This window comes from Pogonomyrmex barbatus, unplaced genomic scaffold, assembly GCF_055798465.1.
Source record: "Pogonomyrmex barbatus isolate J1 unplaced genomic scaffold, ASM5579846v1 scaffold9, whole genome shotgun sequence".
Lineage (NCBI taxonomy): Eukaryota > Metazoa > Arthropoda > Insecta > Hymenoptera > Formicidae > Pogonomyrmex > Pogonomyrmex barbatus.
Genome location: NW_028297193.1, coordinates 2,186,382 through 2,200,276, shown reverse-complemented (window position 1 = coordinate 2,200,276; position 13,895 = coordinate 2,186,382). Strand labels below are relative to the sequence as shown.

General features: G+C 44.2%; 1 protein-coding gene across 5 annotated transcripts in view; it reads right to left on the bottom strand.

Annotated features, from left to right (window-relative positions):
- LOC105428826 (protein trachealess) overlaps positions 1-13,895 on the bottom strand; it is an 81,355-nt gene that overhangs the window by 6,409 nt on the left and 61,051 nt on the right. For all 5 annotated transcript variants that reach the window (XM_089084736.1, XM_011641345.2, XM_089084739.1 and 2 more), the window contains 5 exons: positions 6,996-7,234; positions 2,375-2,451; positions 1,970-2,059; positions 755-947; positions 320-441 (listed from right to left, as the gene is read on the bottom strand). In XM_089084736.1, the coding sequence (XP_088940862.1) occupies positions 320-441; positions 755-947; positions 1,970-2,059; positions 2,375-2,451; positions 6,996-7,234 (721 nt within the window). The remainder of the gene's footprint in view (positions 1-319; positions 442-754; positions 948-1,969; positions 2,060-2,374; positions 2,452-6,995; positions 7,235-13,895) is intronic.

Here is a 13,895-nt window from a genome sequence, read left to right as displayed (position 1 = left end):
TGTTGATTGAATTATCTAAAAATTTGATTAAATGACAGATTTGAAAATAATTTTATTGGACTATAAAAATAATTACGTAGGATGCTGAAATATAATAATAATATTGCAAAAAACTTTTGAGATTCTAGCAATCAGTTGAAACATTTTATATAATCATTTTAGTATTCCAACAAAACTATTATTTTTGTTTAAAATTATTATTTTCAAATTTGTATCTGTTAAATTTTTAGATATTTCAGTACGATTAGATTTTTCCATATATAAGAAGATGAGCAAGTCGGAATATTACTAGAATTTTATTAAGCATAATTTCGCTTACCCGATAGCCTGATGATTTGAAATGACACCCCCTCTTCGTTAAAGTAGACTTCATCCTGACGCAAAACGCCCGGTCGTACCCCTTGTAAAGTCCGCTCGCCGACAGCGACATTACCGAGGACACTGAGAATAGATACAAGAAAGAATGTACAAGAAAGAATTGAATCTTCGTTCTCAAGGATATTCTTGGATATCTTTCGTATCCCTCAATCTTTTCACTATACAAAGGCAACTATCAGGATTATTTAAATTTATTCGCCACAATATCATTACGTCCTCTTTTGAAAAGTATTTCGAAAGAAATTTATAGATGATTAAAATAATCGTCTTTTAAGGTAGAAAGAAATCAGCTTGAAAACACGAGCCTATATCAAATCGCAATCAATCTTCGCGGATCAAAGGTCAACGGGCAACGCGACGTAACGAAGAGATTTACCGTCGGGATTTGCGGTGGAGGACGAACCGTGATCCTCCGACGCGCCGCTGCTCGGCGAGGCTAGACCGGAATTCGATGAGTGCGGGGCCGAAGTGCTCGACGACGATGCGAGACCCAGACCGAGCTGCTCGGCGACCTCGGCGTGATCTTGCTGATGGACGTAGTCGAAAACGCTCGACCCCGTCATTTCTACCTGGAATTAAAAACGACGGGTCTTCCCTTTTTCACGGCGGGATTTATCTCTCGTCCCGACAGAAGAGTGTCCGCCGGGAGACGAAATCGTCGGCCGTGTCTCGGTGTGCGAGGTACGCAGGGGTACGCAGGGCCTGGACGAAGCAAACGGGGGAGGCAAACGGACGCCGCCGCCGCGGCCGCGGGGGCGCAGCCATGTTTGTGCCAACGTCGGCTTTCCCGTCGGTTTTCCGAATCCCCGAAACACCCTATTGATTGCCCCACGAGCTTCGCAGAGAACCGAGAGGCTAGAGCTACACCGGTCACCTCCCGTACCCTCCTCCGCCCCGCTTTACCCCCCCGGCCGCCGCTCTTCTCCACTCTCTTTCCCCGTCCACCTTCTCGCTCGCGGCATTAGGAATGGCGAACACGCCGCCGTGCAGAGGCTACGTGAGCCGCATGCGACCACCTCCGCCCGCCGCCATCCACCCATCCCATCCTCCCCTTCCTCCCCCCCTCGAACCCCCCCGTTCTATGTCATGCTCGCCGTCGTGCCAGCCAGTATGGCCGCCAACTCGTACAACCTTCTCCTCTTTTCCTCCCTTGACCTCTCCTCCTTATTCTTCTACAACGCTATCAACTTTTCCTTCTCCTCCTCTTTCGCTACCTCCGTAACCATCGCCACTACCACCGTCATCGCCGCCACCACCGCCGCTGCCGCCGCCGCCGCCGCCGCCGCCGCCGCCGCCGCCGCCGCCGCCGCCGCTACCACCATCGCTACAACTTCAACGTTTCAACCTCCTTCTCTTCCGTCAACTTTTCTCTCCCCTTCTCCCCCTCCCCTGCCGTGTCTTTATACTTTTCTACTATCTCTGGCCTTCCGGCTGACGGTACACGTTGCATTCGCGCTTGGCACGCCCGCGTTACTTTTTACTCGCTTTCGCTTTCTCGTTATCGTTATCACTTTTCACCCTACGCACCCCCTGGACCCCCGCGTTTCCGATCTCGTCGACGTTGACCGCCGCGAAGACGAGTCGCGCTTACCTGTGAGAGGCCGAGATATATCGAAACGGTCTCGGATATGTACAGGAATCTGCCATCAGCCGCGACAGCCATTGCGAAGCCGTCCAGGGACTGGCGACAGAAAATACGAGACACTTTAGGAACTTTAGGAATATTCCAAAACGATAAACGCGAAACCACCTTCTAAACATTTATAGTTTCTCTTGAGAAAGATGGCAAATTTTTGCTGTTTTATATACTTATATTTTATACTTTGTATGTATAACTTAAATTTGATTAAAGGATTTATCCGATTTTATTAGAAGGATTTATAATGTTTGTGACAATATGTACAACACGATTTGAAAAAAGATATCGAAATTAAAGATACTGTAGTTTGATAAATGCGTTACTTGCTTATAATGGCAAATAGAAAAAAAAACTTACCTGTAATATATGAGTACCTTGATGAATTTCGAAATGGTCTATCGCGGCACTCGACGATGATCTGACTCGATTAGCACCTGCGAACAAAGATAACATTAATGAAGATAATAGCACATCTGAAAAAAAAATAATATCTAACCATAATAATAATACACAAGTACGTTTTCTATTATTTTTTAAATTTAATTTCTTGCGGTTCATAATCGGCGTTTTTAAATGCCACGCTTTTATCATTAGATTGATGCAAATTGTATCGTATCTGTGGAATAAAATTAAAGTAATTAACAAAATTTGAAAATCAAAGAAAAATTGTTACAACAAATTTCGTCCTTTCCGTTTCTTTTTCATTTAAAGAGAAATCTTTCCATTTGCTTCTTGAGAAAGTCGATTTTCCAATTTTAATCGACACGAAAATGCGGTCCGAAAACGGAGGGAATTTTTCGCATCAGAGTCTGCTTTCTTCGTTCGTGAATTAATCAGGAATTCAAGAACCTCCTCGAACAAGTATTTAGTAACGCAACGCCGACAACAGTTACGATCGGCATATATTTATCGAGAAAGGTATCCTCGATTGATCAGCGATACGTGACTCACGCGGCATACGCATTGAGCCATCGGTCCCGCCGACCCCTTTTGCGCCTTCTTTTCTCCCCTCGTTTAACAAACAAGACGCGGGCTACTTCTTACCGTAATAATAATCCTACGCTCCCCAGCAGCACCGTAATGAAAGGACTTAGAAGACTCGATCAAACTCGCGCGCGAACCGCTTAATCTCGTAAGTCCATCGGGATGAGGCGGAATGGCCCGACTCGTCGGACTGACCCTAAGTTTCGGGTTTTCGGTCAACAAGGTAATGCCGATATTTCCTACCGTACGAAGCCCGATACTACGGGATAATCTAACGGGATTTCGTTTCTTGACGAACGCCTTTGTTCTCCCAATTATAATGACCCTTTCGCCAATGCCGACGAACCACCACCCTCGCGCGCCACCCTCGACGTCTTCGAGACAATGAACGTTGTGTCTTTGAAGATGCGGTTGATTCTTAAAGAAATTATTGCTGAAATTTAATTGCTGTAATTCGTGACGGAAGTACGGATAGAATTCTGCTTGTGATTTTATATGCCATGTGCAAAACACTCTTTGGACGAATTCATAATTTAAAATAAAAGGATTCGACGTTTAATACTCTAAATTTGATGTTTTATTTACCTTTTTGTTTCCTTTTTACTTGGGAACTTGATAGTCATGATTTTTTTCTGGTGATTCCATGTGCCGTACGGAAAATAATTAAAAAACCATACACATGTAAAAAATATATATTGAAATACATAAGAAAAAGTATAAATTAAAACATCAGCCTCAGATCTTTGCAGATCTTTGCACCTAAAGTAAACTTTAAATGAAAAACATTTAAAGAAGAATTTGAAAAGATGTATTAAAATACACATTTTCATCAAAATTTGTAAAATCACTAATAGAAGTCTATTCCGACGTGAGTTTACAAAATGGAGCCGCCTAAAATGGCTTCATTTAATAAGCAATACTTTCATTATAAAAACCTTTAAAACAGTCTGTCAGAATGTTTCATTTTTCAGATGGTTTACGAAAAATGGATTATTTCCGCGGACGCGATTTTACTACAGCTCGCCGCACGGTCAATTCTCGTCCGGCGTCATTTATCACAATATTTTGATAAATATAACTTGGCCGTGTGTGTTTGCCTTAGGCAGCTAGAAAAATAGACCCGCGCCGGATATTCTCGCCCGCGAATACCGCGTAATTATCGCGATATTTATACGTACATGTGTGGAGGCTGTCGATCAATTATTCCTCCCGCGGAGAATCCGCGGCGGATCGATAAGCCGGGGGAGAGGGGAGGGGGGGGGTCGTCGTCGAGTCTCGGAATCGCGAAAATCATTTTAAGTCCCGGTTAAGTCGAGAGGCTCGTTCTGACGGTGGCCCTGACATGTGGGGCGCGCGAACACAGAAGAGGGGCGCACTGGATTTAGTTTGACGAGGAGTTGCGGCACAGCGATGCGCGGTGCCTAACTCAATTTCGTTAGTTTAGTTACATTGGCGGTTCGTAACGCGAGGCGCGCGCTCGTAGGGGACTGTCGTGATTAGATTTTCATGTGGATAGTGGTAGAGGTACCTAAGCCTTTATACGTACCCGCGTACGTAGCGGAACCTCTCTCTTTTTCCCTTTCGCTCTCTCTCTCTCTCTCTCTCTCTCTCTCTCTCTCTCTCTCTCTCTCTTTCTCTCTCTCTATCTTTTACGCGACCCTCCCGCATTGTAAATATTAACTCAACCAGCCCTTCGCACTCCGAAAATATGCGGTGGCTCTCCGCGGGTAAGTGAAGCTTCCCGACCACTTCACACAATGGTGTGTCTTTACGATCTCTCGCGTGCGAAAAAAGGATTTTTCTTTCGTCGACAAGTAGCAGACATACATTAACGACAATAAAACGATCGTCTATTCTTTCTCGGAAAGTCGGTTCGATTATCAGTTAATATAACGAGGGATATAACGTAAGTCCTCGGTGGCGAGAGCAACGGTACGCTTCGACTAACTTGAACGAAAAAAACGTGAGAGCAAAAAAAGTGCGCTAAAGTAAGCTGGTAGCTGCTCCCTTTTTCGCTAAATGAAGCACGAAAATGAAAGAGGCCCGCGGCGATCTTATCGCTCGATGATTGCCGACAATTCTCTATTACTATGTATCTAGAAATCTATCTCTCTCGCCGGCTGCATGGCCACCGGAATTATAAAGGGTATCTGAAAGCTCGATCTATTGCGAAGCTTACGTGTTTCTTTAAGGAGGACCACTGACCACGATCTTTGTCAGACACACCCTCATCGTGTCCCGATGCTTTCTGTGTTTCGCGTTACATTATGTAGACGAAAAATACTTCATCAAGCCAAGCGATTGACAAAGACGTGACGTAAAGGCGTTTTGCAAAAATTCTTTATCCGGGACACATTTTTATAAATCGAATTACAGCGTCACGTCGCGACATGACAATGTCGGTTTTGTCTGATAATAGAAGACACGTGTCTAGCGAGAAGACATCATCCGAAACAGGGCTGAGAGTTTGCTGTTGCGACGCTTTTGTTACTTCCATCTCTTATTTTATTTTACTTTATTAAATTTCAATCGATTTATCTTAGCCAAGTTTTTAATACAAAACGCATCAAAAAGTAAATTTATTATTTTTCTTACTTTTCTCATTTTTATGTTTGTTTCATATTTCGATTTAAAACGAATTTGTATATTATTATATTTAACTGCTAAATATCAAATTTTTAGAATGACATGAGTGAAGAATAAAAATTATATTATAAATTTATATCGCGCGCATCATTTATTTCCGCTTTTATTTCTTATTTCGTTTTAAACTACAATTGAAACTAATATGAAATATCAAGTTTTTGATAATAAACACTTGTATGGAGTAAAATAAAATATATATATTATAAATACGCGGCATACTCTTACTTCTTATTTCGTTTCAAATTTCGAAATCTGCGCAACCAAACCCGTGCGTTTACATAAGTATTCGATTATTAAAAATCCAGTTCTCTTCGTATAGAGCATATATATTGAAAATGAAATGCGTGTCATGTGATAAAATATCCCGACGATACATTCTGCATGTGTCCGCCGCAATGCCAGTCTACTCCACTGCAGACGACGCGAGCGTAAAGGAATTATAACGCGGCTGACTTCCTCTCTTATTCTTATCCCCAGAGAGGAAGTTAGGTCTACGGAATATACGGGTCCCGATCCCTATTAACAGTCCGGATGATTCCCCCTTCCCGAAGTTAAACGCTGATCCATCAAGAGACATCATCGGCAGATATATCATCGTCGAACCGGCTGCTTGAAGAGCAAAAATCCGTGTCTATCGCGATAAATTAAAACAAAATGATTTTAGTGATAGTGTTTGTTAATGCATTTTCAATATGAGAAAAATCGAACTTCGCTACGTCAAAAAGAAAATGATATACTGACAGCGTCAAGGCTGATAAAAAATATTTTTTGTAACTCAAAATCATTAATAAAATTAAATTTATACATATTATATATTAATTCAACAAAGATTATTATATTCTCTTTTGACGCTGTTGACGTTAATTTTGTCTCGTGCAGAAGAAAGAATTTAATTTCACAGTGACGCTTGTCAAAAAATTTTGTTGAGAAAACTGAATATGAATCACAGAAACATGAATTAATCACTTGATTAAATTGGCTAAAGAGCATTTTCGCTTTAGCAAAATTTTCGCTTTATAAGCACAAAAACGTACATTTTTACTCTACCGACGAGACAATTCCATAAAAATAATTTCATTCAACAAAATTAATTTTTTAGCAATCAATGTTTTTAATGCCCGATTCCACCAACGTAAATTAACTTTAATCTCAGTTCAACTTACTCTTCACCTTTTTCTAGTTTTAAGAATTAGAAAAAGATGAGAAGCAAGTTAAATCGAGATTAAAGTAAATCTACGTTGATAGACTCATTGGGCATAAGAAATACCTTTTGCCATCTGTGCAACGATTAACGACAAGCGAACACTTACTCGTTATATCGTCGGCGAAACACATCGCGTTGTCTTACCTTTGACAGATTTGCTGGGCGGTGGACCGTCGCGGGACCACGGCGGATCGCCGTGACTGGAGAAGTCGCGTAGTTTGAGGTATGAGATCGTTAGCCTGATTATGGAAGCCTTGTCCAGCTGGGAGGTGATGGCCGCCGGTAGTGGTAGCATTTTCGCGAGCTCGTAGAACTCAAAATTCTCTTTACCCCGTCGCGACCTCGCCGCGTCCCGGCTCTTCTCCTTGCGCAACTCCAAGATGCTGTAATGCAAACACGCGCACGGTTACAGCGAGGAAGCAAGCGCGTCTCTTTGGATCGCAGTAAACGCTATCGCGATTCTTTTACACGTACAGAGAGCAGTCCCCAGAAAAAAAAATCTCTAATCCGTCAACGCTTAACTTCCTTAACACATTCCTTAACACATTCACTGCCGCGGGGAAAATTGAGCTGATAGGAAAGTGGCCGGCTTCATAAAATAAAAGGATATTACTGAACAGGGACAATTCCAATTATTCAATCATTATCTACTAGTTGTCTAATTGATAAAGATCAGAGGTTATTGTGTTCAATCCTACTCGAGAAAAAAGGAAATGCTAAGTATTGAACGTGAATGTGTTAACGCTTAATTCTGTGGATGTGGAGTTTCTAGAATTCCCGTCACTCACTTTCGTAATATTGACTAATTATGTCACTTTTTTAGAAAATAAATAAAACTTGATTCTATATACAATTAATGCTGAAAAGTAGAATAGCTACATTCGCGAATGCGGCATGTATAATGTTCAAATTGGTTGCTAGAAATCAAAACTTTTGTAATATTGAACTATTATCATATAGAAAAAAATTAATCTTAAATTAAGTTATCTTCAGAAGAAGAATTTTTTAGTCTTGGATAAAAGTAATACTTATATCTATACAATTCGATCAAATTAAGATTAAAATTTTTAAGAAGATTATAATATCCAATATTCTTGCTTATATGAGAATATTTGTCATGATTTAAGATTCATTTTTTTGCTATGAATATTTAAACGTCCTACATAACAATTTGATGGACAACAAAATTATTTCCAGTCTGGTCAAATTTTTAGATTTGCCAGCACAATTATTCTTTTCGTATAGGAGTCCCTAGGACACCACATCCACCCGTAGTTACAACTCAAACAAATTGCAAGTGCGAAAATGCAACCCCCTATTGTCGCCTGCGTAAAAGCTAACTCAATTCGCTCAGATTGGCAATGTCGGTGAAAAGACTAGCAGTTGAATGAACATTCTAGATGATAATCATAAGAGTCTACGAATTTCGTTCCTAAATTTTAGCCATAGAGAAAGACAGCGATCGGTCCGCGGATCCATTCCGCGTTTCCGATTTGCGGTTTCTTTCACCGGGACGCCCGTCGTTCGTCGCGTCGATGGCACTCGAGACGTGCGACGGAGACGAGCGTTGATTATCTCGCGCAAATGCGCACGAGTAGAGGGTGAAATTATGCGGTCGCGCAAATAGGTATAAAGGCAGAGAGGCGTGGCGATGCTGTGTCGCGCGGTTGCGGCCGCCGCTTAAGCGGCATACATTATTCAAACGCTATGAAGCCCGTGTTTACTGACAAGCCGACGAGCGTATCCGCGTAGTGAACATCGGCGTAACGTAACCACGCCCAGCGGACGGCCCCTCGGGTTTGCTCGGTTTTACATTTAAACTGTAAACGCCGGCCAATTGGAAATGGCGACGGCGGCTGTTGCGCGTAATCTACGCGCCGTTTCTCGGTACCGCTTGGTCGTTAACCTTCGACGACGGCGAATCGCGGGGAACCGGCGCGGGTGGGCCACGCTGAAACGCTACTTTCCAGGATGTACGCGAAGACTTTGTTAAATCGCGACGAGTATCCATCCCCAACGGACTCCCCGGCGGACTCGCGAACGCCGAGCACGAATCGTTCGAGATTCGCAGGGGAAACATCGCGTATAATTAAATGCCAATTTTTAACCGGCTATCAGCTGTTCTCCATTCCGAGCCGCGATTAACCCTTCCTTCCTTCGGGGGGGAAGGGAGGAGGATGACCCCGATAAATCGGAGAAACTCTCGCGTAACTTCGCGTCCCGACAGTAAGATCTGTCCCCAGGAAGGCATCAAGAGAGTTGAGAGTTTAGCCCATTAACTAACTCCCGTCGTTTGGAGGCCGGGGACCACCGCTTGGCGGAAGCGCCGGAAGCGGCGGTTCGAAGCCGAAATGATACGAAACGCGATGGGATTTTTATTCGTTCGCCATTGCGCTTAACGACTGTAAAAACGCCGGTGTTTTCCCCGCCCCGAGTTTTGTCTCTCCCTCGCGCGCGCGATGTGCCAACACGATGGTAACCCATTATGACCATTCTCGGCTGCCGCCCGAGCGGGGATCGGAAGTCGTAAAAACGAGAAGAAAGGGCGAGAGAAAGACGGAATATCCCCAGCTCTATATATATATATATAAGAGCTACCACTGTGTCAGAATCTTGTTTTGGCATTTTACAGGCATTCCGCGACACTCGATCCTTCCTATCCCCGTAGAAGTTTCGTTCACGGGGCTTTCGTTTTCGTCCCAAAGGGATAATGACAGATTCCTCCCTTCCGCTCCCGGTCGTTCGCCCAATGACAGAGTACACGATTTGCATTCGAGCGTTGCGCTAAACTTTTCCCGTCGGCGCTTGACACCACGATCCCTGCCTCGGCTGCATCAGCCGGATATGATAAGACGCGCTCCTCTTTCCGCGTTAAAACAATACAAACGTGACTCAGGTTCCGTGACAAGTGTGAGTTTCTCCTACGTGTTACGCGTGCTTACGGTAGAAACCCGTCGTTTCCCGTCACGTGAACGCGTATCAAATTGAGATGATTAAAAGGTTCCGACGGTTCCGATTGGCAAAGATAAAGAACACAAGAGTGGAAGAGGGAACGCGGCTTTCTTCCTTCGTTTCCTTTGACCGGGTCCATTCCCCAGGAGGAACGGAACTTAACCGGAGAGAAGCTAAGCACAAGTCGCCCTTCCTTTTCGGCCGCCGCGGCGAAACGCGTCTGCAGACGTGTGAAAATAAAATTACGCCCAACTTTCGGCCAAATTGGTCGGAATTGGGCGGCGAGGGCGGTAAGGCGAAGGGCTCGCGGGTCCCGAGAGTCCCGTGGGACCGGAGATAGCAGAATCCCTCGCGCAACCGTCGCATGCCGGTATATATCCTTGGCGATCCTCGAGAAGGACCTACCAACGTGGAGGCGCCTTCCGCCACCGCGTCTTCTCGCCTCTCTAAGTGCTGCCCATCAATAATTCAGCAGCGAGCTATGACGAGCTCTCACCCTCGGACCCACCCCCGCCGCCTTCCGTTTCCCCGTTTCCCCGACTCCGTTTCGGATCTCCTCCGCACGCCGTAGATACGAAAAATAGCAGCTGCACCGGTAATAATCGGCTGGATCACCAAGCGAACAACGCCGTTTCCCTACGCCGATGGAATCCGTGACGCGATAACCCCATAGAGAATCTCGATTCACGGTTGCGCGACTCCTATCATGTGAGATTTTTATCCCCCCTATGGAAAATATCTATCGAATCTGAAAATGCGTCGATTCTTGACACGATGCCAGTGGCATACGTTCCCTCGGCTTTAAATATAATTTTTTTTTTCAAATGTCAATAGTAATCTTCTGGTATTTCGATGATTTCTCTCGTGAAAGTCGCATTAAAATTTGCGAGAGTCGCGACATTTATCCATCCGACCAACAAGAGCCTTTAAGATCTGCAACGTGTGTATCGCAATTTCGTTTGAATTTCCCTCGCGATTATTTCGCGATCTCGAAGGAACACAATGGGAAATATTTTAGAAAACGAATATACCACTCATTTCTATCTGTGTATCGATTAACTTTAATCTTAGCTTAATTTACTCTTTATTCAAAAAGTTTACTACATTTCTGTTATATTCTTACAACTAAACAAAAAATAAGATTAAAGTTCTAATCTACATTGATAGAATTAGCCATATGTCTGCTGCGCAAAGTCCGAACTGGTCGTCGGAAAAATCATAACGCCGCCTGGAAAATCTTGGCAATTTCTTTGCAACCCCTTCGCAATCCTCGACGACGATCTTCCGATATGATTTCTCTCGGCGACAAGGCGGAGAGGGAAACGGTATCGGCAACCGTAGAAATTATAATGCGCGTCGTAGCGCAGGCTCATCGACTAATTCAATTAAACGATTCATTTGCCGGTCCGAAGCACCACCTGAGGGTACGTCCCGGTTCCATCTGTATTTCCGCGTCCATGAGCCCACGAGTCTGTATCAGCTCGCGCGCGCGCGCGCGCGCGCGCGCGCCCGTCGTCGCCGAGGAGGAACGTGAGTCGGAAAAGGACGAGCGGACCTTCCAACCTACTCCCCGGAGAGTCGTAGCCTCGCACAACAATACAATGCTCCTAATGTTACGGCTCCAGTTTCGACATAATTTTCTTTCGCGGCCCCTGCTACCAGCGGGAGCGGCGAGAGCCGGACGGCTATCGGATGCCCGGGCTTTTGTAGCCTTAACGCGAAAAATGTCATTTCCGCCCCGACCGTCCGATAACGAGGAGCGAGGAATAAGTTTTACGGCGTAGCGCCGCGATTAGATTCGCGCGGGGAATCGTAAACTGCTTTGGTCCCGCACGATGATTCGGGCGATGATTTCCCGGGGCGAATTCGCTAATCCGCGAATTCTCGAATCCGCCCGATGGCCCGGTCGTCGCCGGTAGAAACGAGACGAGACGGCGACGACGTCGTTGGCGAACTCTTTCGCAAAGTTCGCCGAGGAAGGAGGAGAAAAGAAAAAAAGGAATATCGCGAGCGCTCGTCTTTTGTCGTTTACGTTTTTATTCGATGTCATGAATAATTCACGGTACATCCCTCGCTTCTAGTGGACCAACGCACGGTCCCGCGATTTCATTCATGATGCAACGCTTGGATCATGTCGGGCTTTATAAGCGAGCGCGAAGGGGGATAATGCGACGCGCGTAAATTCACAGAGTTACGCAATTACGCGCGTGCGACGGCGTCTCCCGCCGTCCACGGAATCCACGGAAAACGGCGGGGGAAATCGGCGAAGCCGCGGTTAAAAGTAATTCCCGCGATTCCCGTCGTGGAATTCGTCTATCGGTTACGATCGTCGGGGAGATGAAAACGACCTATCGTTGTAGGTCAGAGCTACCGGGAATACGCTCTGTGTATTCTAATATTCATCGTGACACAGTGAATAACGACGCGGGCGGGAGGAAGCGCGATTTCCACGGCAAACAGAGCGAGATCTGAATGGGAGCGGATAAAACAAGAGAAAAAGAAACAAAGAGGAGAAAGAATAACGCCGGGAGCACTAAAGCATCTCGCTGCATCCGCGGACGTAAATCACGACCGCCGCACGCACGCATGCATGCATGCGCTACATACACCTACAATAAAACGGGAAAAAAGCGAGAGAGGGGAAAAATGGGAAAGAACAAGAAAAGAGAGAAAGAGAGAGAGAGAGAGAGAGAGAGAGAGAGAGAGAGGGGGGGGGAGGGGGAGAAAGAGAGGGTCGAGATGTGTGCGCGACAGCGAGAGGGCGAGAGAGCGGATAGATAGAGAGTCGGAGGGAAGTTGGCTCCTGATGACGCGCAGATAAGGGAGGGCTTAAAGTCTACGTGATGAGCTTCCCGATGCGGAGGAGCGGAGGTCGAGCCTGAGAACTTTCGGTAAATGCACTTGTAAGAGCTGTTTCTTCTTTCCTTTACATTTTGGATGCGCGACCCCAAACTCTCCCCCGGTATCAAATGTAGTTTACGGCGCGAAGCGCTTTTGCCCCGTGTCTTTTGTCTTTGCGTCGCGGGCAAAGCTGACCGTTATGATCAAGATAGCCATTTCCGGCAGGAATATAATAATCCTCGCTCGTTATTTTAACGAAGTCAGACGACGAGATGGGAGAACAAAAATTATAACATACAAAGAAAATTGTTTCATAATTATATTACATTTTTTGTGAAAATTCAAACATTCCTGTAAAGTGTAATGTTATAGCTTCAAGAAAATTATAAAAAAATTATAAAAAAAAGAAAATAAGTAGAAAATAATATTATAAAAAAGTTGTATGTAAGAAACAATAAGAGTCAGCTGAAATCTGAAAATGATGCGACTCTACGGAAAGACCGGATTGGCCGAGGCCTGGGGACACCCACTGAAAAGTTAAGTAGCCAACGTTCGGTCGGCTAACAGAGAAAGCAAGGGGTTTCGAAAGGCCTCACGTCCGTGGCTCGCATCCGGATGCGCCTATGTCTTAACTTCCGGGAACGTGAGTCCGCGGCCGCGCGGCGGGGCGCATTCGTGGCGACACGGTCGCCAAAGTCAGGTATAATGATGCGGTCACTGATCTCAACAAGTTGAAGCTAATTATTTCGTGACCGTCTATGGATTCCGCTATATTATCTCTAGAATATATTTAAACGATCGTAATGGATTATATGGACTTAAGTCATTTACGAGAACTGCACAATTTTCTTTATCAAACGAAATTATCGAACAGAATTTTGTGACCTCTTACTACTTCTGGTTAAATTTTGATTAAATTATGGTATAAGTATGTAACAACAAATTCCTGTCAAATGCAGAAAAGTAAAAAAAATAATGCCCTGGGTTCTCGAGATTGAGATTAAAAAATTAATACGTTCTGTCAAATGCAGAAAAACAAAAAAATAGCGTCTTAAGATCTCGAAATTGATATTAAAGTTAAAAAATTAATACGTTTTGCTAAATGCAGAAAAATAAAAAAATAGTCGTCTAAGTTCTTGAAATTGAAAGTTAAAAAATTAATATCTTTTGTCAAATGCAAAAAATAAAAAAAAAATAGCATTCTGAGTTCTTGAAATTGAGATTAAAGTTAAAAAAAAATAATACGTTTTA